This window comes from Perissodus microlepis, chromosome 9 (assembly GCF_051167445.1).
Source record: "Perissodus microlepis isolate ML-2025 ecotype Zambia chromosome 9, ASM5116744v1, whole genome shotgun sequence".
In the NCBI taxonomy this organism is placed as follows: domain Eukaryota; kingdom Metazoa; phylum Chordata; class Actinopteri; order Cichliformes; family Cichlidae; genus Perissodus; species Perissodus microlepis.
Genome location: NC_140469.1, coordinates 8,048,481 through 8,070,658, shown reverse-complemented (window position 1 = coordinate 8,070,658; position 22,178 = coordinate 8,048,481). Strand labels below are relative to the sequence as shown.

Sequence of the window (22,178 nt, the reverse complement as noted above, 5' to 3'; positions counted from 1 at the left end):
CCATGCAGCCATGTTGTATTTAGAGGGAAAATGGTTTCTCCTGGAAGTCTTTCCAAACAGGCCATATTTGTTGAGTCTTTTTCTAATTGCACTGCCATGAACTCCAACATTTAGCATGCTAACTGTGGCCTGTAGAGCCTCAGATGTGTGGGGTGAATTTTCTGGGACGTCCACTCCTGGTAAGATTGGAAACAGTCTTTGAATTTTTTAACTTGCGAATAATTTTTCTTGCTGTAAAATGATGGACTTCAAAGCCTTCCCACATTCATGGGTATCAACAACTGCTTCTCTCCTCCTCAGTATGTTTCAGACTTACCTGAATACACCACACCAGCAAACTGACAGTAGTGGTTACACTTACTGATGATCTAGTGCACTTGATTAGCACTTGGCTAATACTGACCCTCTTGAATAATTATGGAAATAGTCTTGGATGTACTTAGTTTTTGAAACATCTGAATTTCGGCTCAGTGTTTGTTAAATAAATAATGACCTGGTATAATGTGTTGTGTTGTTCATCTGAGGTTGCATTTACCTCATACTAAGACCTACTAAGGACCTGATATTTTTTAATTATGTCCTGATACATAAAACCAGAGAGCTCACATAACTGCATATGCTCAGAATAAACAGCACACATGGATACAAATGACTGCCTTGAAGCAGCAATCTTCAGACCATCACTATGAGCTCCATACAAGGTTACACTGTTCCTGTTACCAACAGCAGGGGGCACTATCAGCCACGGACTGAGAGCCAGATATGTTCTGCTGGTGCCTCATTGTTACAGAGGAAAGACTATAGAGAGAAACAGCTGAGGGGGAAAACACTGATCTGGAAACGTCTGAGTGTTACAGAGGATATACATAGCACTGTGGTTCAGTGTCACACAATCACAAACAAATACAGCAAAGTACTAAAAAGGGTGTTGCCTCCAAAGATCGCTTTTACTGGTTTGGAGCTTAGGAGGCTTAATAACAACAGGCATGAATGAAAACAGATCAGAACAGCTGTTTGATCACAGCATCCAGTACCAACACAATCATCCACACTCAAGAGCCTGTTGGCTTCAGAGTCAGCAGCTGAATGTCTAAAATATGAAATGTCATTTTTTGGTCCATCAGCTACAGCATGAACTGCTTAAAGTGAGAAGCAGCCTAAAGCCCGACAGATTCATCTTTCCAGACTGAAAATATCTCAGAGTGAACTGAGTGGTGCGTTTTCAGTGTGATCTCACAAAGTCCCTTTAATGATGTTCTGTCCTGTCTTCCTCTATCAAAAGCACACAAACACTATAAAACATTGTTTCTGAGCTTTGGGTTTGTTTGTTTTCTACACAGAGGTATAGTACGACTAGACCCTAAAGGTAGGCTGCTCACCTACAACCAGCTCATGAACATCTTTCCAATGGAGCTCGCTGCCCTTCTCGTGGATGAGGGTCACTGTGATCCTCCGCTGGATCCCCTGCAGCAAACATAACAGGAGCTCAGGATCACAGTGAGCACAGCTAGAGCAACATTACGCTTTAAAAGAAGATATTCAACTGTGTACAAAGGAAGCAGTTACCACTGTGTGAGTAATAAGAAAACAACATGTGCACCAATCCTGTACCTGGTGCAGCAGGTAGGTACCATGACAGGGCAGGCCTCCACTGTGATCCACGATGGCTGGGAAGTACCTGTGCATGGAGGGAGGAGGTGACACAACATCCCAACTTATAATATTCTTCCTGGAGATCATTTTTATGGTTCCTTTAAAGCTTGTGCGTGAATATAACACTCCAGGTGGATACTCACTCTCCAGTGGGCTCCAGCTCGCTGATCTCAAGCCAGACCAGCAGGTCGTACTTGCTGACACACTGACCCAGGTTGGATTTGGTGATGGTGTTCAACTTGGTGGCTGCAACTGCCACACACACACACACACACACGAACACACACACACACACACACACACACAGAAGCTCAACGTTAACAAGTGGGAATTTGTCTGAATTTAAGAGAAGATGAATAAAAGTGAGGAGTATTTTCTACATGCTTTGGGTGACTAAATGGAGGATGGATAGGTGACATGAAAACACTACTGACCCTTTATACTGAGCCAATAGTTCACACACTTCTATTAAATCTGTATAAAGAGCCAGTAATCACAGAGGATAGATACTGGAAGCAAACTGAAATGTTAGGAGGAACTAAACTAAATCACACATTACAACACCAGTGGCAGCACCCTGCTGTCTCACACATCGGGATCACGGTCCTGTTGAAACGGGATAATCGCTAAAGCTCACAGTTGCATTCCTCTATACTCAATATGATCGAAAAAAACAATTTTAACAAACAATTAAAAAAGGAACAAGTAAAAGATCTACTATAGCCAAAAGAAGACCATTTACAGACTATAGCGCTGTGAAAAAGTATTTGCCTCCTTTCTGATTTCGTATCTTATTCCATATTTGTCACACTTACACCTTTCAGATCAATACATTTATAACATTAGACAAGAATGTGTTAGGATGCCTGGGTCGTTGACCCAGGGTTTTGAGTTTATTATATTATTTATCATTTCCAGTCTTTGGTTTCTTTGAGTTCTGTCTTATGGTTTATGTCTCTGTGTTCTCTAGTTGCTCTTTCTCCCCTGTCAGCTGTATCCCCTTGTCAAGTTCGCGTCTCTGTGTTATGTTTCCTGTTTTACTTTGAAAGTCGGTGTCTCATGTAAATGCGTCTGGTTTTGCTTCCTTTGTCTCGTTAGGTCTGATTTTCCCCAGCTGTGTTTCCCTCCTGTTACCCATTCCCTGATTGCTCCCTCTGTGTATTTAAGCCCTGTGTTTCCCTGTGTTCGTGCTGCGATCTATCTAGCTGTGTGTTCTGTCTGCGTAAGTGTATTTTGTAGTGATGGCCAAATGAAGCTTTCTGAAGCTTGTGTTGAAAAACGGTTCATTACTCGAAGCTTTTCAACACAGTCCTCTCTGGTGGCCACAAATATGAAGAGCAGCTTGAATCCACAAAATAAAACCAGCTGCTTCATAATGATTGCCCACTCGACAGAGTGGAATTCTGTCTGATATTGGGCCGCTGTACTGCTTTAAACGTGTATGTTTTGGTCGTTAAAAAAATGTGGTTTATTTGTTTAATAAATAATTTTGACCAGTAAACTCTCCTTGTTTAAACATGCACCATGGTTTGGTCTTTCTTTGCTTGTGACTTCTTGATGTTGGTAAATACAATAATTGAAAAATACCACATTACATATAATATACATATGATAATGTACAACACATTATGGAGTATGCTTCCGCTGTGAGGTCCTGTCTCCATGCACTTATGCAATTAACCGCTAGACGGGTATATTTATAAATAATATTATATTAGGGAAATTTTCCCAGACATATTTTTGACCTGGGGGCAGAATTGATTGTGAAATGGAAAAGGAAAATGCTTATGAACTTGCAAATTAAAAACATGATGCATTTAAAGTAGCCCTTTTTCATTTTTATTTAAGAAGAGAACTTGTTTCACTGTGCGATGGCCGAACCTGTTCCTTTTCGTGGAGATAATTTCTCCTGCCTTAAGGAAAATCCCTTCACATGGCACAGAGGAGGCTGGAGTGCAGAGAAACTGGTAGAGATGCAGTTATACAGTCTACCTGGGCCCCACAAACTATCAGATAAAGAGAATAAATAAAGTCAATTGCTGAACATTTGGCAGACTAACATTTTCAGATTAATTAAACAATAAAATATATATTTTTACAACATTACATGTAAAGAGTTAAGTGGAAGTTTTTCTAAAGTTATTTAATGATATTTATATTATGGAAGCAGATTTTTGACATTTTACCTTTTTCCCGTTTTCAGATATAATAAACACGCACAAAACAAAAGCAAACGGCCAGAACACAAAGCTGGAAAACCCACCCGATTGACAAAAATCAACTCAAAATTCTCCCACACAACAGAACCCCCTCTATTCCTCGCTGGCTCCAAATCTCTCAGTAGAAATATCAGTGGTTTGCTATCTGTCACCATCAAAACGCTCCACAAATCCCACGAATGATTCATTTCCTTATAAACCATTGAATCAGATACCGAAGCAGTTAGGTTCTAAACGAAGCTTCGGACGTCACTGATCACGTGACTCTGGCCAAACGAATCAAGCTTCGACACAGTGCTTCTGAAGCAGTGTGTTGATTTTTTTGACACACGCACCGGAGCTTCAGCTTCAAGCGGGCCATCACTAGTATTTTGTATTCCTAGTTTTGTTGCCCTTTTGAGTTCAGCATTAAAGCTGTTTTGAGTTCACGTGTGTCTCCGGAGTCTGCTCTTTGTGTCCTTTTCCTGCCTGCACACAGCCGTTCACATAACAGAATGTCTAATATTAAACGGCAGTTTTCAAGGGCAAAAAGCTATCCAAACATACTTGGTCCTATATGAAAAAGTAATTGCAGCGAAAACCTGATACCTTGTGTGTCACCTCTGACACCAAGAACTGCAGCAAGCGTTTGGTGCTAGAGGTCACATTTTGAGTTTGTGAAGATATTTAAGGTAGACACAGGTAACAAGCGACAAGATGAGTAAGGCTGGAGTTATTGGACTGTATCAAGTTTAATAACTTCATGCATACCAGTGACATCGCGTCACCGTCGCCAACGAACACCCCAGTGGCTTCAAGCCTAGGCTTAGCCTCTAGAGGAGAGGTTTCAGCCATGAAAAGTGCGTCCATCACAAGCCCACCACCATGATCTCAGGCCTTGAGGCAACAATCACGAAAACTAATCTTAACTGAGAGTGTTGGATGTCCTCATTGTTGCAGAGCACATGGACAGCATACTCACCTGGTTCTGTGGGCCAGCAGCACATGTCGCACCATCCATCACCCTTGTCATCACATTCAATCTTGGTCTGAGAGAAACCTGAAGAGAAACAGAGCAACTTCAGAGAAGAAACTGAAGCTAATCAACACATGCTTTCAGGACCCCCCTTGTACCAACATTGTGTCCAACAGCCTCCACCACAAAGTCAGCAGACTTACCAACAACTCCTCCTTCCAGTCCAGGACCCCAGGCCCTCACCTTCTGCTGGCCAGCCTCAGTGCCAATCTTAACCTCCATGGGACTAAACAGAGCATAGAATGATCAGTCACAATGGCAAGTTGGAGTATTCCAGTTATTGTACTGTTTGCATGCCCATGTGTAGCTGTGTGGAATATGTTCCAGGTGTGGTGGGGTAATACTCAAATCCATACACACCATCGCCAAGATCTTTCCGTTTACACGGACCCTCAAGACCCTCTGTGAACACAGCAAAATGCCTTTGCATTATTTCTTTTAATCAAGTCTTATCTGATCATTTTAGGAAGAAAGGAAACACAAGCGTCCCCAGTCTGTTTATAGTAAAACCAGAAACGGTAAATTAACAATTCACTTTAATCATGCATTAACAATTCGTTGGCTGCTTAGAACAAGATTTAAAAAACAAAAAAAACCATAGCTCAGAGTATAAATCCCTTTGAGGCAATAATAATTTTAGGTTACTTTACAAAATGAAAAAAAAAAAAAAAGAAATGGTACATTTTAAAATCCTTTGTTTATGGACAGAATTCTTCCTGTTGGACACAAGAAGCAGACTCCAAAAACTCTGAGACTCTACAGAAGTCTGATTAGGCTGCTGTTCATGCAACTGGCTCACTGTGGTGTGACAATAGTGCGTTTCTTGTAAACAGTTTGCAACAAAAAACTGAATGTCCTTCACGTGATCCAAAGTGGGGCCTTCAAACAGTCCAGCACCTGGAACTGTTTGTGTACTTAATAATATATTGCTGAGCTTCTCTAAGTTACAGTAGCTTGTGTTAGCATGTGTATGTCACACAGTGGAAATTCGTATTTATCTTGCATATTGGTTTTATTCTGATTTTTAGTGTTTATTTATGAGTGTCATTTTAGTGTTTCTATTGCATGTTTTTGTGTTTCCTTTGAAATGTTGTAATCCACTGTGGATTGGCTGGGCATGCGACAAATTAATTGATAGGGAACAACTGCTAGATGGATGGGTGTGTCCAGAGGTGGCCTATCAGCTGTGTAAAGACCTTTCATGAGGAGGAATGTGTGAAGGCCAGGTGAAAAGAGGGACCTGCTGCCTGATCGTGGGACTGCGACGCCTAAGCTGGAGACGGATCGGCCAGCGTGACGTGGCGACCCAGCCCTGACAGCAAGGAACGGCAACAGTAGGAGACAACGCATGTGATTGGCAGCAGGGCAGAGGTATACCTCTGCCTGCATTTGTAAGTAGTGTCTCCACTGTTGTTTACCGGGTGAAGCCGGGTTGGGAGAGGGTCGCCATGGCTATAAGCCAAGGCCGCTTCCAGGGACGACCGTTCTGGCCCCTGTTTGTTATTTTACAGGGCCCTGACGCGAGAGCAGCTGTGGTGGCATCGCATGACGGACTCCGGTGCAGAACGCGAGCTGGGCTGGGATGCGATGGACCCAGTGAAGGGACAAGAGGAGGATTGGAGGCTTCTCCTCGTCTGCCGGAGACGAGGCTGGCGTGGACTCCGCTCTAAAAAAGGAATTCCTGGCCTGCTGGTGGACCCATAATAAACATGTGGCATAATTAGATCAGGGGATTTTAGTAAACGTAGAAAATTGGATTTTTAATAGTTTTAGAATCGGGTTTGTTTATTCCTGGGTGATTTTAATTATTGATAACATTTTATTGTGTACGTTTTTTATGGGTGTTTTTATTTGTGCTCCCTGGCCTGGAAATAAACGGTTTCCGATCAGACCTGCTTCATCTTTGTGCCCTTGGTATCTGACTCGCTTGCTCCCCCATGCATTTTAAAAGAATCCTTCTCTTCAGCATGACATTCTGGCACAGCTTTAGTGTCTGCGTTACATGTACACAAAGACAGAAACATTCAATGATAAAAACACACAGAATAAAATTGTAAGAAGTCATCAGTTGATGCAGTTTAAGGACACTTGTTCTTCTGTGCAGTCTCACCTGGAGCTCACGTTTCTAGTTCATGCCATCATGACCAAAGATTCTTCAATTAATAGTTTAAAGATGTCCATGAATGCACTGCTAACTGCTCTTCAACCTTATAAAAATCAACATGCATTTTGAATAAGAAACACTTTTACAAAACCAAAAGCTTCACTGTGCTTAGTGATTTATATGTCTAAAAACAGGTTCAGTTTGTAACTGAGAGAGCGGCTCAGTGGTGCTGAATTATATTTCCAATAGAAACACAATTTCATATGTTGTAGTAACAACACACCGCCACAAGATGGCAACCTAGGCCTACTTTACCATGCTGTTCCAGTAAAAAAGAAAAAGTGACAGAGCCTTGAAAGAGTGACAGAGACACTTTTTATGAACTCATCTGTAATGTGTCACCTTTTCTGTAGGATGAAGAAGTGCTTCCCTTCTTTTAAAGTAAATACAGGCTTACAAAGATCCTCTAAACACGTTTCTGAAATAATCCTAAACACAATCATTAAATCAAAAATGCAAGAAACAATTTATTTAATCACTCTTCTTAACTTAATTCCTTAACTTAGTAAAAAAAAAAAAGAAATAGACAAGAACTTTTCTGCTGTCTCACCTCTGTCAGTTTTCATGCTGTTGCAAGAACAGGTGGAGGTGCAGGTGGAACTCTGACTTCACCGTGGTTTGTATTAGCAGGCAGGAGTGTGACATCTCAGAACAGCAGAGGATTGTGGAGCACGGTGACTCCTGCTGCGACGCCCCCGTCTGACTGTCCTGAGCTCTTGGTCCTCAGCAGACGGCCCACACACTCATTCATCACCATGTCTTTACCCTGCCTGTAAGAAAGCAAAGAAAAGGCTAACATTAGAAACAGCCACCAACCAATCCCTTTTACTCCACCACGCAAAAACCAGTGAGAAACACTAGCTAGTATTAACTTGGAATCAAAGTCCACTAATCCCCAGGCTCCCAGCATAACATAGAGTCCAACACAAACTCCACAAACTGTCTTGCTTCAGCTGACTTTCCTTCACCTTCTCTCCAGACAATCTGTTGTGCTCTTTTCAGCACAAAGCCACACTCCTGCTCACTGATCCTCACCTCTTTTTAACCTAGTCTCAGCAACTTTGTCCCATAGCTCGCACATCCTTTCCACCTCCATCTTTCTTCCCAGCCAACTGATACATACCTTTTCTCCTTCCTTAAAAGCCAGCCTAAGAAATACGAGTTTATAAACGCCACACAGAAATAAATCAGAGGAATAAAATGCAAATGATATTGCTTACACTGAACAGCAACACCCAGGTGAGGATTATCTAATGCCAAATTTTCCAAACAATGAAAAAACCGTGCCCTTTTTCTCACCATGTCTAGAGTGTAGAGGTCAGCCAATGTCGCTCGGATCTGCTGCACAGCTTGAGGCTGGTCTGGGAAGAATCTGTCCAGGACTCCAGGTCTGGGGAGCACTTGCTGAACCTTCTTGGTACCAGCCAGCTGAGCGCTGATATCTGGACACTTCACAGCTCGAGAGCGCTCCATGAGGAGACGAGCATCCCAGCTCTGCAATTGAAAAAAGACAATGAATTCTCTGCTTGTCTTTTTATCATTAGATGTATTTCTGTATTAAAAAATTCCGTTTATTGGGCCGCTTTGTGCTAGAAGAATTTTTCCAGCATAAAATAGCCTCTATCATTTCACTAACTTTTGGAATCTTATTTCACTGCTGCTAATGACGTTTCACAAACTGTCACAGGTTTTTTAGCTTCGTTCGTATAAACTTTCTTGTGGTTGAGATTCCCGAGAAAACAACCAGCACACTGAGCAGCAGAGGGTGACAACAGTTGGTTTATAACACGCTGAGATTTGACAGACAGAGACAGAAGAATGAAGGAGAACAACACAGAGTCACGCTATCAAGGAGAACCTGGACGGTAGATTCAGCAGTTTGGCTTGAAACTTGCAAACTGTTTTAACTTGTTATGTCCGATTAAGTTTTCCTTCCAGGATGCTCGCCAGTTTTCTTTCACTTGTTTCCTGTTCCTGCCAGCAGAATGCACACACAGCTGCAGTAACTACACACAATGTTGCAGAAAACATGGAGCAGCAACAAACACGTGTTGGTCTCTAATCACCCATTCAAACTGACACAGCGACAGGTCTGTGGTCACTTATATCAGCCAATCAGGGCTAGACTTGGTGTTGCTTAGCAGGGAAAGAAATAAACTCAATGATAATGACGCTCCAGTTTCTCATGAATACGAATCACTTTAAGCAAGTCTGCAGGTTTCATTTAGTGTTTTTAACTAAACTCTTTGATGTAATCATTCTGAGTGCAAATCAAAAGTTGGACCTGTTCAGAAGTGTAGTTGTCAGGCATGTAACCGTTCCTGAAACACGCCACAGTTTGCCGTCCCTGAAGTGAAAGTAACACAAAAGACACAATCTATGTCGACACACAGCGACCTCCATCTCCTCTTCATCCAGTTTGGAGGCCTTCCTTGAAGTCTCTCGTGCTGCTGTCCACTGGGAATCCCCACATGTGCCTCTTCCCCGTGTCTACGACGTGTAACAAATATAATAAAATAGTAAGAAATTATAAAGTAAATGACAAGATTTTCCATTTACTCTAATTTAACAGTAGTCATCTTGCAGAAGACAGTCGTTTGGTTACTATAGTAAAAACTATTATGTCAAATTAACCAAAATGAAAAACAAAATCACCTAAACTTGCATTTTTCACTGCCTTCTGTAAAGTGTCTACAAATGCAGACATTTTGCTGTCTTCAGCAACAAAAACGCCATCATTTTTCCTTCTATTAGTCCCACATGTGATCGTTGTAAACTTGGAGAAGGCTCTCTCACTCATGTTGGACTTGCCCCAAATTGCATAACTATTGGTTGGACATTTTTAAATGTTTTTCTGATATCTACAATTGCGCATTAGAGCCGGACCCAATAACTGCATTGTTTGGATCTTCCTCTTCCCTTTTACACCTCAGCTCTGCTGCACAAACTACATTTTTGTTCAGAATGGTAATTGCTAAGAAAATGATCTTGACTCTCTGGAAGTCGGATATTGTAGCTCAATTCAAAATGTGGCTAACAGAACTGACTGCTCTGTTGCACGTGGAGAGGATTAGGTACACATCAGCGGACAAACTTAGTCATTTCTTTGATGTGTGGCAGCCATTTTTAGATCATGTATTAAAACAAAGTTCTCTTTGATCGATCGCAAATAATTCAGCGTACCACCTCAGCGTTTTATTTCTGTTTATTGCCGGCGCTGAAGTAGTATTTTTGTTGTTGCAGCGTAATATTTTGCCTTATTTGTGTGTTTTTGCCCTTGCTGTTGTGTTGTCTGTTTTGTTTTATTGTTTTTTTTTGTTTGTTTTTTGGGGGGGGTTGTGTCTTTTTTGTCTTTTTTTTTTCTTATATCAAAAAATCTCAATAAACATACTTAAAAAAAAAACGGCATCAAAAAAGTCACGGTCATCAGAGTAACATCAGAGAAACAATAAAGTCTAACCATGGAAGGTTTTTATAAATATGTGCATAAAAACACAAACACAAGGAACATCAACAATGAGCACCTTTCTTTTTGCTGAAAGTGATATAGCTTTCTGTTACCATCAACTGAAACCGCCAACATTTCAGGTGTGCATGCTGGGCAGTTGAAGCTGACATCACAGCACAGCTGCTCTTCCTCATCAAGAAAGCTGTGCTGCAGTGCATCGCTTTTGGCACGCCCAGTCTGTATGTACAGAAATATAACAGAGGAATAAATATTTGCATCTGCTTATTGAAAAACAATATCAAAGAAATACTTCACTCAGCCTTCCCCCACACTTGCAGTTGCTTGCAAAAGTATTCGCCCCCCCTCAGATCTGTGGCAAGATCTGAAAACTGCTGTTCACAAACGCTGTCCATCTAATCTGACTGAGCTGGAGCTGTTTTGCAAAGAAGAATGGACAAAGATTTCAGTCTCTAGATGTGCAAAGCTGGTAGAGACAGACCCTAAAAGACTGGCAGCTGTAATTGCAGCAAAAGCTGGTTCTACAAAGTATTGACTCAGGGGGCTGAATAATTACGCACACCCCACTTTGCAGTTATTTATTTGTAAAAAATGTTTGGAATCATGTATGATTTTCCTTCCACTTCTCACGTGTACACCACTTTGTTTTGGTCTTTCACGCGGAATTCCAATAAAATTGATTCATGTTTGTGGCTGTAATGTGACAAAATGTGGGAAAGTTCAAGGGGGCCGAATACTTTTGCAAGCCACTGTAGTACCATGCTCCAACAGTTTTGCAAAAGCTTCCCTGGAGAATCATGGAGAAAATACTTTTAGTTCCAGGAAGGAGCTCAAGAGGTCTAAAGTGTAAAGAGTAGACATGTTGACAGATGCTGGCCAATATCCACTCCTAATCAGGTCCTTTAAATCAGGGCTGCACCGCTGCTGGCATGTTTGACATCTGTGTATCGCCTGGTGCACATCATAACGTCCTTGGACCAAAAAGAAAAAGAAACAACATGAATAATACACCACTGCCTTCACAGATGACTTCTGTTAAAGCAATACCATGTTCTGATTGTACAGCAAGGGCAGAAAACATGCTCCATCACACTATGTTCAAATCCACCACAGAAACCTAAATAGCAGGTTGCTGTTTACTATTAATGTCGATTAAAATCACGATTTTTCCTGCTGACACTGTGAAGTTTACGCAACCCACAGGAGCAGTTTCAAAGCTTTACTGTTGCCAGAATGCCAGCTACCAAGAAAGAGAAAACCACTTAAATAGATTCTTTCTAACTGGCTGTAGACACATATGAAAACCAAAATTGAGTGAATCTCATGAGGAAATACCTTGTATATTGGTGCAATTTTGACCGTCCACTCTAATAATACATGTGGTTGGAGGAATGGCTTTAAAAAACATCAATAACACTTTCTCTGTTGTGGAGTGGCTGATGTTTGTGATGTAGAACATCACAATCCCCACAGAACCATTCCTCTGGAAGACACTCTCTGCACATAGACAGGACTTTTAACAAATTAAGCAAAATTTGAATAACTGAAAGTAGTATGCACTCAGATCCAGCCACTCTTGACAAAGGTAGCAGCTTCTATTTTGATATTATAGCTCCGGGTGGCTCAGTGTACTTCACCATGAGCTGACGGTTAAAAGGACATTTGTCAAATTCATGTGGTTTTATAATTATTAAACTTCTCACACGCTCAAAGACATAAATGTCAGCCAACAAGGCATCGCTCATCAAGCTTAGCTATATAGAAATGTATGTTATTGAGACTTAATAACAGCAGGGTGAAGACAGTGGCAACACAGAGGATGGCCAACAGCTTCTGTGTCAGTGAGACATTTCAGCTGGTGTGGCCGTGCTTCTTTCCAGCACTCAGCAGCTTTCTGCTGCCAAAAGGACCGTGACACTGCCCTACTTCTTTGAGCCTCAGGAGAACGACATCAATCCAAAACAGCAGACAGCCTTTTCAAATACTTTTCTCTAAAGAATGCAAATATGAAGTATTGTTGCTCCCCTTTGTTTCTGATAATGTCACTTTTACAAATCGTGTCCCATCAGCTCTCATGGCTGGTTTGGCTTTGAGGGTCGGGGAGGACAAAAAGCTATTAAGGACCTTTTGATCTGCAGTCCAGTTCTCCTCTAAAGTATCAAGGATGAAGCAACAGTGCTCCTCTTTGCTATTCTGAAATGTGTGTTAAACACAGTGTAGAAGGTAAGTCAGGGCTCTAGAGTGCGACCAATTTGGTCGCAAATGCGACCAAATTTTTCAGTGGTGCGACTAAAAAAAAATATTTGGTTGCACCTGTGCGACCAACTGTTCGGGTAGCAAAAAAAAAAAAAAAAAAAAATCTGCAACCTTCCCTGTGGTCAACAACAGACACACATTATGCCCCTATCGTGGACTAAACCAATCAGAGATAGTAAGGGGCGGGAGCTCTCTGATTGGCCATGGTCCAGTTGAAAGTGGGAGGTGAGTAGCTTGAATAAAGCGATATCAATTCATTAAATCCTGAATCGACTTTTAAATATAACTGTGTTTTGCCAGAAACGCCAGATTCTCATTATTATTATTTATTTCTCATTAAAGCTCACAAAACCATTTCAACAACAACCAAACAGCAAATGAGAGCAGGTACACGGATTCCACACAAAGACGTAAACACAGAACGGACCCGACGCATCAGAATCAACTTTGTCTTTCTCCGCTTTCTCACCCGACGGCCCGTAGACGGACACGCTGTCGGAGCTTAGCGATTCTGATGCGTCCGGTCCGCGCTGTGATTACGTCTTCTTGCGCTGATTCTGAGCTGCGGGTTTTGTCTCTCTCCAACCAAAATTCACCGAGCCAGCAGCAAAAGAAGCAGCAAACTGCGCTTCACATTTGATCAATGTCGTCATGAATTTTGCTGTTTTGCTTCCACGACTATTAAAATCACACTTTATGCACAGCTAGCTCTCTCTCTGTACTTCAAGAACAGTTTCCCGTCTCCAATCTCTGTTTTCTGTATTATTCATTCGCTTATTACCCACCAGTCTACCGTTGTTTACAGCGCTGTCAGCTGCTGTCTTTTTTTCTTTTTTTCACTTAAATGACCTCGGACAAGAAAGCCTATTTTTTCTGTTGTTCAATACTGAAGAAATTTAAACTTTATATGCAGAACATTGTAGAATATTTTTAAGGTTATCTGCTATAAAAAGCCAGACCAGGAAAATCTCCTTCATGTTTTTCTGTGTTTTATTCTCAGTTACTTTCACACAAAGGCATCTGCTGTGATGTTCACAATTCTGATGAAGTCAATACTGATAAGTGATCAGAATTATAATATTTCTGACTGTCTGAGGCTAAGTTGAATCGAATCGGGACTTTGAAAACCGGAATCGAATGGATTATAGAAATCAGTGATGATACCCAGCCCTAGTGAGCAGCCTAAGCACGACAGAAGTGGATGTAGCTGTAATAGGAAAAGAACTATTGCTAACTTTTCTGTTAAGTTAAGGCCTGATCCTTCTGAAATTCATAGCCAGTGCTCTGACACGGTGTCGTCAATCTTTGAATGCTGAAAAAGCACAGTGTATCCAGAAAAACACATTATATTATATAAATTATTATAAAATTTGTGTGCGCCTAACTTTTGTGCCGGTACGCCTAACTTTTTAAAGTTAGGCGTACCTGTACGCCCATGGCAAAAAGTTAGTCTAGAGCCCTGTAAGTAGAAGCTTACACAGCACCATCAGCCATCATGCTAAATTTGCATCTTCAAAGGTCAATGCAGCCAGACTCACACCTGATTATAAATGTTCAGGAGACACTGTTTAATGTTTAGTGTTAACTTAAATCACTCATCATTTACAGTATTACAGAGTTCGGGGTTATGGGTTAGCACTATCATGTTACCCGTAACTGTATTAACTATGGTAGTAACTTAACTAGCAGTGTTGGTCAAGTTACTTGAATAAAAGTAATCAGTAACTAATTACTGATTACTTCCCCCAAAAAGTAATCCCGTTACTTTACTGATTACTTATTTTCAAAAGTAATTAATTACTTAGTTACTTTTTAAAAACATGATTTATGACCTGAATAGGTAATAAAGCAATAGATCTTTCAGCCCAATTCTACTTTTTCTGCATAATCCATCATACAAAATGTAATTAAATGGAAAAGTCTGTTTTTAAAACTTGTTTTATTCGTTTTAATCTTTTAACTTTATGCATCAAGCAAAAATTTAATTATATGCAACATTCTGACTAGAAGAAATTTGTGGAAGAATCCGTGAGTCTCTCTGTGAATTTCCAATCCCGTAGTAGCGTACTCGGTGCTTGCTCTGAAGTTAAGGGGTTTTTCGCTGTAAAAAGAAGTTTCTAAAAGTTTTTGTCACTTTTTACAGAATCAAACTCAAAGTAAGCTCAGTACTTCCACGCTTTAAACGCTGCACGGTCATACTCTCTCTGCACTCCTCCATAGATTATCCATTGTTGATCTGCACACAGCTGTTATTGTCATGAGGCACTCTGGCAAAAAAATGACGGTTTTAGTAACGCAGTAACGCAGCGTGCTTACGGGAAAGTAACAGTAATCTAATTACCGTTTTTGCAACAGTAATCCCTTACATTACTCGTTACTTGAAAAAAGCAATCGGATTACAGTAACGCTTTACCCCGCGTTACTGCCCATCTCTGGCTGTGAAACACTAATAAAAAATGATTACCTCAAGTTTTTGCTGCTTAAGTTGGTTCCATCAGCTGCTGAATCACAGGATGTACTTGGTTATAGTCATTTGTGCATTTTGGGTTGCTTTAAATAAATAATGATGTGTTGTAATAATCCAGATCTAGAACCTTAAACTGCTTTTTCACCTGTCTGTAAATGAATTTCTTTCTTATCATTGGTGTCAGCTGACACTTGACACTCTGTGGCTTCTGATTTGTCTGTTGTCAAGGTCTCACCTCAGTGTGATTCCTCACGTTTTGTCATGATTAAAGGATGAATGTGAACACAGCTTCAGTGTAAATAATGTAAATAAATGTAAATAAATGTGAATGAAAAAAAAAAAAAGCTCGAAAAAGGAGGAACCCGGAGCTTCGTCTTTCGCTCGGCCTACCCCGCTATAGCAGACGGACCGTCAGAGACTCGAACTTGGCCGTTAAACTCTGGGGTCTGAATGCTGGCCTCTTAAGGCTGTGCACCACACAGCCAGCCAGTTGACATTAGAAAAAAAAGGACATTTATCTTCTGTTGTCCAACAATTTTTTTTTTCGTTTTTTTAAATCTATTTAGCTTGTTGTGCAGTATTGTTGCTGTAAACAGTGTTGCTGTAAACAGTGTATCACGTTGCTAATGAGCCAGACATTTGATGCTGGTGCTGTAGTGATTAGAGTCGTGCTGTGCTCTTATAGTGCTCTGTGGCTGCAGGTGGTAGCACGGTAAAGCTCTGCTGTGGTTATGAGTGCTGCACCTTGCTGACATATCATTCACACCAAAAGAAGACGTGAATAGAGCAGTTTTCAAGTGTAATAACATTCCTTTCAATCATATTGAGTATAGAGGAATGCAACTGTGAGCTTTAGCAATTAGCCCGTTTCAACAGGACCGTGATCCCGATGTGTGAGACAGCAGGGTGCTGCCACTGGTGTTGTAATGTGTGATTTAGTTCCTCCTAACATTTCAGTTTGCTTCCAGTATCTATCCTCTGTGATTACTGGCTCTTTAGACAGATTTAGTAGAAGTGTGCGAGCTATTGGCTCAGTATAAAGGGTCAGTAGTGTTTTCACGTCACCTATCCATCCTCCATTTAGTCACCCAAAGCATGTAGAAAATACTCCTCACTTTTATTCATCTTCTCTTAAATTCAGACAAATTCCAGCTTGATAACATTGAGCTTCTGTGTGTGTGTGTGTGTGTGTGTGTGTGTGTGTGTGTGTGTGTGTGTGTGTGTGTGTGTGTGTGTGTGTGTGGCAGTTGCAGCCACCAAGTTGAACACCATCACCAAATCCAACCTGGGTCAGTGTGTCAGCAAGTACGACCTGCTGGTCTGGTTTGAGATCAGCGAGCTGGAGCCCACTGGAGAGTGAGTATCCACCTGGAGTGTTATATTCACGCACAAGCTTTAAAGGAACCATAAAAATGATCTCCAGGAAGAATATTATAAGTTGGGATGTTGTGTCACCTCCTCCCTCCATGCACAGGTACTTCCCAGCCATCGTGGATCACAGTGGAGGCCTGCCCTGTCATGGTACCTACCTGCCGCACCAGGTACAGGATTGGTGCACATGTTGTTTTCTAATTACTCACACAGTGGTAACTGCTTCCTTTGTACACAGTTGAATATCTTCTTTTAAAGCGTAATGTTAATAACAGGAACAGTGTAACCTTGTATGGAGCTCATAGTGATGGTCTTAAGATTGCTGCTTCAAGGCAGTCATTTGTATCCATGTGTGCTGTTTATTCTGAGCATATGCAGTTATGTGAGCTCTCTGGTTTTATGTACATAAATTTAAAAAAAAATATCAGGTCCTTAGTAGGTCTTAGTATGAGGTAAATGCAACCTCAGATGAACAACACAACACATTATACCAGGTCATTATTTATTTAACAAACACTGAGCCGAAATTCAGATGTTTCAAAAACTAAGTACATCCAAGACTATTTCCATAATTATTTAAGAGGGTCAGTATTAGCCAAGTGCTAATCAAGTGCACTAGATCATCAGTAAGTGTAACCACTACTGTCAGTTTGCTGGTGTGGTGTATTCAGGTAAGTGGTAACATACTGAGGAGGAGAGAAGCAGTTGTTGATACCCATGAATGTGGGAAGGCTTTGAAGTCCATCATTTTACAGCAAGAAAAATTATTCGCAAGTTAAAAAATTCAAAGACTGTTTCCAATCTTACCAGGAGTGGACGTCCCAGAAAATTCACCCCACACATCTGAGGCTCTACAGGCCACAGTTAGCATGCTAAATGTTGGAGTTCATGGCAGTGCAATTAGAAAAAGACTCAACAAATATGGCCTGTTTGGAAAGACTTCCAGGAGAAACCATTTTCCCTCTAAATACAACATGGCAGCATGGGTTAGGTTTGCAAAGTTGAAAAGCTAAGCCCTAATGCACAGCTTCAACATTGGTGAAAACCAAACACAGCATATCAGCACAAACACCTCATACCAACGGTTTTGCTCAGGTGATGATTATTTGGGCTTTTTTTGCTGCCAAAGAAGCTGCAAAGTGTCCAGGTCACTGAGTGAGCCATGAAGTACTCTAGAGTCAAAGAGATCATCGTTGGGTCAGTGACTCCAGAGCGCAGCAGCAAAGCAACAACAGAGTGGTGCTGCAGTGGCTCAAAGTTGAGACTTCAACATGATTGAACGTTAAGAAAGCTGTGAATGAATAAATATCTGCAAACTTCAATGAACCGAAGAAACATTGTAAAGACAAACAGGCCAGAAATCCGTCCACACTGCTGTGAAACACTAATAAAAAATGATTACCTCAAGTTTTTGCTGCTAAAGTTGGTTCCATCAGCTGCTGAATCACAGGATGTACTTGGTTATAGTCATTTGTGCATTTTGGGTTGCTTTAAATAAATAATGATGTGTTGTAATAATCCAGATCTAGAACCTTAAACTGCTTTTTCACGTGTCTGTAAATGAATTTCTTTCTTATCATTGTCCCGATTGGTGTCGGCTGACACTTGACACTCTGTGGCTCCTGATTTGTCTGTTGTCAAGGTCTCACCTCAGTGCGATTCCTCACGTTTTGTCATGATTAAAGGATGAATGTGAACAATAATGCTGTCAAGCTAACTTTTCCTCTTTCTGTCTTTTTCAGCACTTTCTATCGCTTTGAGGCAGTGTGGGACAGCTCCCTGCACAACTCCCTCCTGCTCAACCACGTCACTCCCTACAGAGAGAAGATCTACACGACCTTATCTGCGTATCTGGAGGTCAGCCGCTGCTCCGCCGTGTTGTACCTGTTTGTACGTGTTTTTAAGTCTCTTGATGTCATCGTGTCTAACACACACCCTTTATCTCCTCTCTACAGCTGGACCATTGCATCCAGCCTGCTATTATCACCAAAGACATCTGCATGGTCTTTTACTCCCGAGACGCCAAGATTTCCCCACCCCGTTCTCTCAAGAACCTCTTTGGGACTGGATACTCCAAAACTCCTGACTGGTAAATCTGGGCTGCTGCACTGTGGCCATCTCTGTTTCACAATCAAAGATATCTGCCCTGTTACAAAGTTTCCTTGTTCAAAACTTCTGCTTCATTATAGCAACCGAGTGACTGGGATCTACGAGCTGAGCTTGTGTAAGATGTCTGACACTGGAAGCCCAGGTGAGCGGCCATGAAACATGTTTAAAGAACGGCAGCTGTTTTATCATAATTCTGTGGAGAGCTTCATGCTAATGAGGGCTCATGTCCTGAGCAGGGATGCAGAGGAGGAGGAGGAAGAGGAAGGTCCTGGACACATCAGTGGCTTATGTGCGTGGAGAGGAGAACCTGGCCGGCTGGGGGCCCAGAGGAGATAGCCTCATCCTAGAGCACGAGTGGGAGCTAGAGAAGCTGGAGCAGCTGCAGGAGGTGGGGCCTTAAAAGATTCATAAAGAAATAAATCTCTGTTTAATATCATTGAGGGAAAAATGACTTTTCAACTCAAAGACCAAAGTGCTATTCTAAAAAGTTTTTTCTTAGAGTACAGACTTTACATGACTAACCCTCCCCTCTTCTTCCCACCTCACATTCGCCCCCATCTTTCTTCCAGGTGGAAAAGACCCGTCACCTTCTGGCACTGGGAGAGAAGCTGGGAGAGGCGGCTCCCGTGGGAACAGCTCCCACCACCAAGTCCCTGAGCGAGTCTCTGTCCCCCAGCGTGAGCTCCGGCACTCTGTCCACATCCACCTCCGTCTCCTCGCAGATCTCCAGCACCACCTTTGAAAGCGTGAGAAGGAGCTGGCCACCAAGGTGAGAAAAACATCGGCTTAGTGGGCGTTCTTGTTGCTGCCTTCTTCCTTCTCTGCTCGGAGCTGATCGGTCTTGTTCCTGTTGTGTTGTAGTGCCTGCGCCTTCTGACACACACCTTCAATACTGAATACAACCAGCTGGTGAACAGCATCAGTGACTGCAAGGTGAGAAATAATACAAAGAAATAAAAAATAGCCTTTCTGTGTCACATCAGGGAGTTCCTATATTGACGTCTACCTCATCCTGCTGTTGTTTCACTTCAGCTTTCTCTCATCTCACCAATCGGACATGATCCATCCGTGACGAGCTTCAGCAGTGCCACCCTCACCCCTTCCTCTACCTGCCCCTCTCTCGGACTCCCGCTGTGGCTCCATGGGCCAGACGTAAACATATTTTTAGGAACATTGACCTCGATCTGCAAACGGTTATTGACAGGTTATCTATTTGATTCTAACTTGGTGTGATTTGTGATAAAGGACCCCTGAGAACAGCTCACGTGCCTCCAGTCCCTCCTGCTCAGACTATGAAAACTTCCCGATGGTTCCCACTCTGGAGACCTCCTACCTTGCGCGGGCTGCAAAGAACGAGTTCCTGAACTTGGTGCCTGATATTGAAGAAATGCGACCAGGGTGAGTAATGCCATATTAACCCAAATACTGTCACTATGACATGTGTCTCACAGACCAAATGTAAGTCGACACTCATGTTCTCTAGTTCAAGCAGAAATGATGTGGATCGATTCAAATTCCTGAGCCTGGATGATTTCAGCTGGAAACAAACCAACTCTGCTTCTTCCTCAAATAATTCAATTCAATTCAATTCAATTTTATTTATATAGCGCCAAATCACAACAAAAGTCGCCTCAAGGCGCTTCATAGATACAGAGAAAAACCCAACAATCATATGACCCCCTATGAGCAAGCACTTTGGCGACAGTGGGAAGGAAAAACTCCCTTTTAACAGGAAGAAACCTCCGGCAGAACCAGGCTCAGGGAGGGGCGGGGCCATCTGCTGCGACCGGTTGGGGTGAGAGAAGGAAGACAGGATAAAAGACATGCTGTGGAAGAGAGACAGAGGTTAATAACAGATATGATTCAATGCAGAGAGGTCTATTAATACATACTGAGTGAGAAAGGTGACTGGAAAGGAAAAACTCAATGCATCATGTGAATCCCCGGCAGCCTACGTCTATTGCAGCATAACTAAGGGAGGATTCAGGGTCACCTGGTCCAGCCCTAACTATATGCTTTAGCAAAAAGGAAAGTTTTAAGCCTAATCTTGAAAGTAGAGATAGTGTCTGTCTCCCGAATCCAAACTGGAAGCTGGTTCCACAGAAGAGGGGCCTGAAAACTGAAGGCTCTCCCTCCCATTCTACTTTTAAATACTCTAGGAACAACAAGTAGGCCTGCAGAGCGAGAGCGAAGTGCTCTAATAGGGTGATATGGTACTACAAGGTCATTAAGATAAGTTTTATCTGAATTAAGAAGCAGAAAGTTAGCGGCCATCCAGGTCTTTATGTCTTTAAGACATTCCTGCAGTTTAACTAATTGGTGTGTGTTATCTGGCTTCATGGATAGATAGAGCTGGGTGTCATCTGCATAGCAGTGAAAATTTATGCTATGTCTTCTAATGATGCTGCCTAGGGGAAGCATGTATAATGTAAACAGAATTGGTCCTAGCACTGAACCCTGTGGAACTCTATAATTAACCTCAGTGTGTGAAGAGGACTCTCCATTTACATGCACAAATTGGAGTCTATTAGATAGATATGATACAAACCAAACTGTACACTGGTAAATTGTTACAATATTGGTCCGTGCAACCAACAAACAAAACAAAGGCTGCCGAATACTTTCATTACCATATATAACATAGAGGAGAGGTGAAATGTGTGTCCATAACCCATCCATCCATCCATCTTCATCCGCTTTATCCGAGGCCGGGTCGCGGGGTCAGCAGCCTAAGCAGAGAGGCCCAGACCTCCCTCTCCCCAGCCACCTGCTCCAGCTTATCTGGGGGAACACCAAGGCGTTCCCAGGCCAGCCGAGAGATATAATCTCTCCAGCGTGTCCTGGGTCTGCCCCGGGGCCTCCTCCCGGTGGGACATGCCCGGATCACCTCACCCAGGAGGCGCCCAGGAGGCATCCTTGTCAGATGCCCGAACCACCTCAGCTGGCTCCTTTCGATGTGGAGCAGCAGCGGCTCTACTCTGAGCCCCTCCCGGATGGCCGAACTTCTCACCCTATCTCTAAGGGAGAGGCCAGCCACCCTTCGGAGGAAGCTCATTTCTGCCGCTTGTATCCGCGATCTCGTTCTTTCGGTCACTACACACAGCTCGTGGCCATAGGTGAGGGTAGGGACGTAGATCGACCGGTAAATTGAGAGCTTCGCTTTTACACTCAGCTCCCTCTTCACCACGACGGACCGGTGCAGCGTCTGCATTACTGCAGCTGCAGCCCCAATCCGTCTGTCGATCTCCGGCTCCCTTCTCCCATCACTTGCGAACAAGACCCCGAGATACTTGAACTCCTCCACTTGGGGCAGGAACTCATCCCCGACCCGGAGTGGGCACTCCACCCTTTTCCGGCTGAGAACCATGGCCTCAGATTTGGAGGTGCTGATCCTCATTCCCGCTGCTTCACACTCGGCTGCGAACCGTTCCAGTGCGTCCATAACCCTCCATATTTAT

General features: G+C 42.4%; 1 protein-coding gene and 1 pseudogene across 2 annotated transcripts; one reads left to right on the top strand and one right to left on the bottom strand.

Annotated features, from left to right (window-relative positions):
- Nucleotides 1-1,353: 1,353 nt before the first annotated feature.
- Nucleotides 1,354-7,617, bottom strand: LOC146379969 (kinesin-like protein KIF1B). Its single transcript, XM_084939910.1, has 5 exons — nt 7,602-7,617; nt 4,834-4,911; nt 1,797-1,905; nt 1,612-1,678; nt 1,354-1,464 (listed from the first exon to the last, which is right to left on the bottom strand). Exons 1-5 carry the CDS (start codon nt 7,615-7,617, stop codon nt 1,354-1,356), a joined length of 381 nt encoding a protein of 126 aa, XP_084796036.1.
- A 10,156-nt stretch (nt 7,618-17,773) lies between these two features.
- Nucleotides 17,774-20,310, top strand: LOC146379968 (kinesin-like protein KIF1B; annotated as a pseudogene). The gene is made up of 9 exons (XR_014801340.1): nt 17,774-17,808; nt 18,354-18,468; nt 18,561-18,700; nt 18,801-18,862; nt 18,957-19,108; nt 19,290-19,489; nt 19,582-19,653; nt 19,753-19,872; nt 19,966-20,310. The product of XR_014801340.1 is annotated as a kinesin-like protein KIF1B (transcript).
- Nucleotides 20,311-22,178: the final 1,868 nt, after the last annotated feature.

Excerpts from the sequence above, each read along its gene's own strand:
- LOC146379969 (XM_084939910.1), bottom strand. Across the intron at positions 1,906-4,833 it reads CTGCTGGCCCACAGAACCAG|TTGCAGCCACCAAGTTGAAC; the intron begins GTGAGTATGCTG and ends TGTGTGTGGCAG. Across the intron at positions 1,465-1,611 it reads GTACCTACCTGCTGCACCAG|GGGATCCAGCGGAGGATCAC; the intron begins GTACAGGATTGG and ends TGTTTGCTGCAG.